The 2,630-nt window shown below is 46.8% G+C and overlaps 1 protein-coding gene across 1 annotated transcript; it reads right to left on the reverse strand.

Annotated features, from left to right (window-relative positions):
- Positions 1-1,057: 1,057 nt before the first annotated feature.
- Positions 1,058-2,005, reverse strand: LOC112117893 (olfactory receptor 52K2-like). The gene has a single exon (XM_024216012.1). The coding sequence runs from the start codon at positions 2,003-2,005 to the stop codon at positions 1,058-1,060; it is 948 nt and encodes a 315-aa protein (XP_024071780.1).
- Positions 2,006-2,630: the final 625 nt, after the last annotated feature.

The raw sequence follows: 2,630 nt of genomic DNA on the forward strand, positions 1-2,630 counted from the left end.
AGGATAGATTTTAAGTGATTACAAGCGACAACAAACAGATCAAAGCAGGTTACCTAGGAAATCAAACAAAATCACAATTTAAGACTTATACAAACTAAATAGGATTTGAATCAGCAATATCTCACCCTGACTGATGATACAAGCAGGCTTACAGATTCTTGAGGCACAGACTACATCTGCTTTGCAGCTTGGAATCCCCTCCCCCATTCCAAGTCCTTTGTCTTCCAGAGGTTCCGTCACATGTTGAGTTGTGGGGGAGTGACGACAAATCATTATGTCACTCCCCATCTTTTATAGTTTCTTCCAGCTTATTGGAAAGTTTCTTCCAGCTTGCTATGCATGTGACAGGAGGGGTTCACCCCCATTGGTCAAATATTCTTCATTGTCCCCGTGCTCCCTTACACAGAGTCCCGTGTTAGTGAATTCTTCCGAAGATGGGTGTTGATGACAGCAACTAACACTGTCTGGATACTCTGTTGTTCTACCTGAAAGGCTGGTTGTGGGTGTTTCCAGCCTCACACCATACTTAAGTATCTTACACATAGCAAGATTTTATAACTTCATAGACAATGAAAGTACATACAACCCAACGAGGTATTAATGTTTAGCTTATCAAGACTTTGAGAATGGTACTTCACAAGACATACTTTGTACAAAACACAACATAATTACATCACCATGGTAAATGAGGGGTGCTTTGAGGTGCAGAGATCATCCAGAGTGTGACAAGGTGAGGGGAGGAGATGAGCGAGCGACAGGGGTGGGGGGCCTTGAGGGGAAGAGGCAGAGCAGGGGTGGGGCCTTAGAGGAAGAGGTGGGGAAGGGTTGTGGGGCTAAAGAGGTCAAGTTACCAGGAATTAGAAAAGTGGCAAACCTATGAGTTGTAAATAGACATATTCCCCAGTTTGTCACACTGACACAGCACAGTAAGGTTAGGAAAGGATTTAATCTGTCTTTGACTGTCCAGCAAGTCATTCAGGGAAGATAACCCAGCACCATGTCATCAGCCAGCTCTGCATGGAGCTCGGTGTGAGACCTAGAGCAACAGGAGAAAACTTTAGGTTCCTTTATGAGTAAAGAGCCCAAGAAGCCTGTCCCGGATCTGTTTGGTCCTCACCCCGTAGATGATGGGGTTTAGCACGGGAGGCACAAGGAGGTAGACATTGGTCATGAGAACCTGTAAATTCAGGGCCACATTCTGGACAAACCGGGACATGAGGGAGGAGAAGAGACCTGGGATATAAAAGGATAAGATGGCACAGAGGTGGGAGCCGCAGGTGCCAAAAGTCTTGAGCCGGGCATCCTTTGTGGGGAGGCTGAAGATGGCCCTGAGGATCTGGGTATAGGACACTGTGATAAAAAACACATCCAGACCGAGCACACAGAATATCACAAAGAGGCCATAGTAACTACTGATGTGGGTGTCAGTACAGGCCAGTTTCACCACGGCCATGTGCTCACAGTGTGTGTGGGAGATGATGTTGGTTCTGCAATATGACCAATGCCTCGCCAGGAGGAGATAGGGTAGTATGAGCATGCTACTGCGCAGCACCACAGCCAGTCCAATCTTGGCCACTACAGTGTTTGTCAGGGTGCTGGAATGTCTCAGAGGATTGCAGATGGCCATGTAGCGATCAAAAGCCATGGCCACTAAGATCCCAGACTCCATCATGAAGAAACAGTGAATGAAGTACATCTGGGTGAGGCAGGAACTGAAATCGATCTCCCTGGAATTGAACCACAAGATGGTCAATGTTTTGGGAAGGATAGATGTAGGCAGGACCAGGTCGGTGACAGCCAGCATGCAGAGGAAATAGTACATGGGCCCATGGAGCCTCGGCTCCCTCTTCACGATGATGAGGATAGTGAAGTTCCCCAACAGGGCTATGATATACATGGTGCAGAAGGGGATGGAGATCCAGACATTGGCCACCTCCATGCCAGGAATGCCCAGAAGGATGAAGGTGGAGGGGTTTGTGAAGTCGGTTGTGTTGGAATCTGACATGGAGTAGGGGAGAAGGTGTCCAACTCTGAGGCCAAATGGTGTCTGCTGCATGTGCCGTATGTTCTCCTGAATTCCTGTATGTGCCCAGGCTCTAGGGTGATGGTCACAATACAAAGGCCTGGATAGAGAGACAATGTGAATATGAGACACTACATGCACTACTGGAAGCTGTTCTCATGGGTGAAGCAGATCGGTCGCTCTTGAAACATTGAAAAATGATGTTTTCATTCTTCAGATAAATGAATTATGAACAACTGACCCTACTAATGTCAATGCCATATCTGATGGTGCTCCATGCATCACTAATTGCTACATTTCTTGGCCTGGGAAACCTTAATAAGCACCAGCAGGAAACACAAGTGTTGATACGGGTAATCTAGAATTGTTTCTTAAGGCAATGAACGTCAAGTTAGAGAGTCCATCATGTAGGAAGCTCCCCATTCACTCAGTTGCTCAAAATCTGAGAGTGGAGAAAAACCAAAGCTTTGCCAAGACATGTGCCAAAAGGAAACATCCCAGTTAGAACAGACCTCAGGGAAAGGACTTGGGCATCATTGATAGAAGCTCCAGGGAATCACCTGATCACTTGCAGCAGTGGCCCAAACAAAGCCAATATTCCAATGCC

This window comes from Terrapene carolina, unplaced genomic scaffold (assembly GCF_002925995.2).
Source record: "Terrapene carolina triunguis isolate 2854851 unplaced genomic scaffold, T_m_triunguis-2.0 Scaffold304, whole genome shotgun sequence".
In the NCBI taxonomy this organism is placed as follows: domain Eukaryota; kingdom Metazoa; phylum Chordata; order Testudines; family Emydidae; genus Terrapene; species Terrapene triunguis.

Excerpts from the sequence above, each read along its gene's own strand:
- LOC112117893 (XM_024216012.1), bottom strand. The coding sequence starts at position 2,005 with ATGTCAGATTCCAACACAACCGACTTCACAAACCCCTCCACCTTCATC.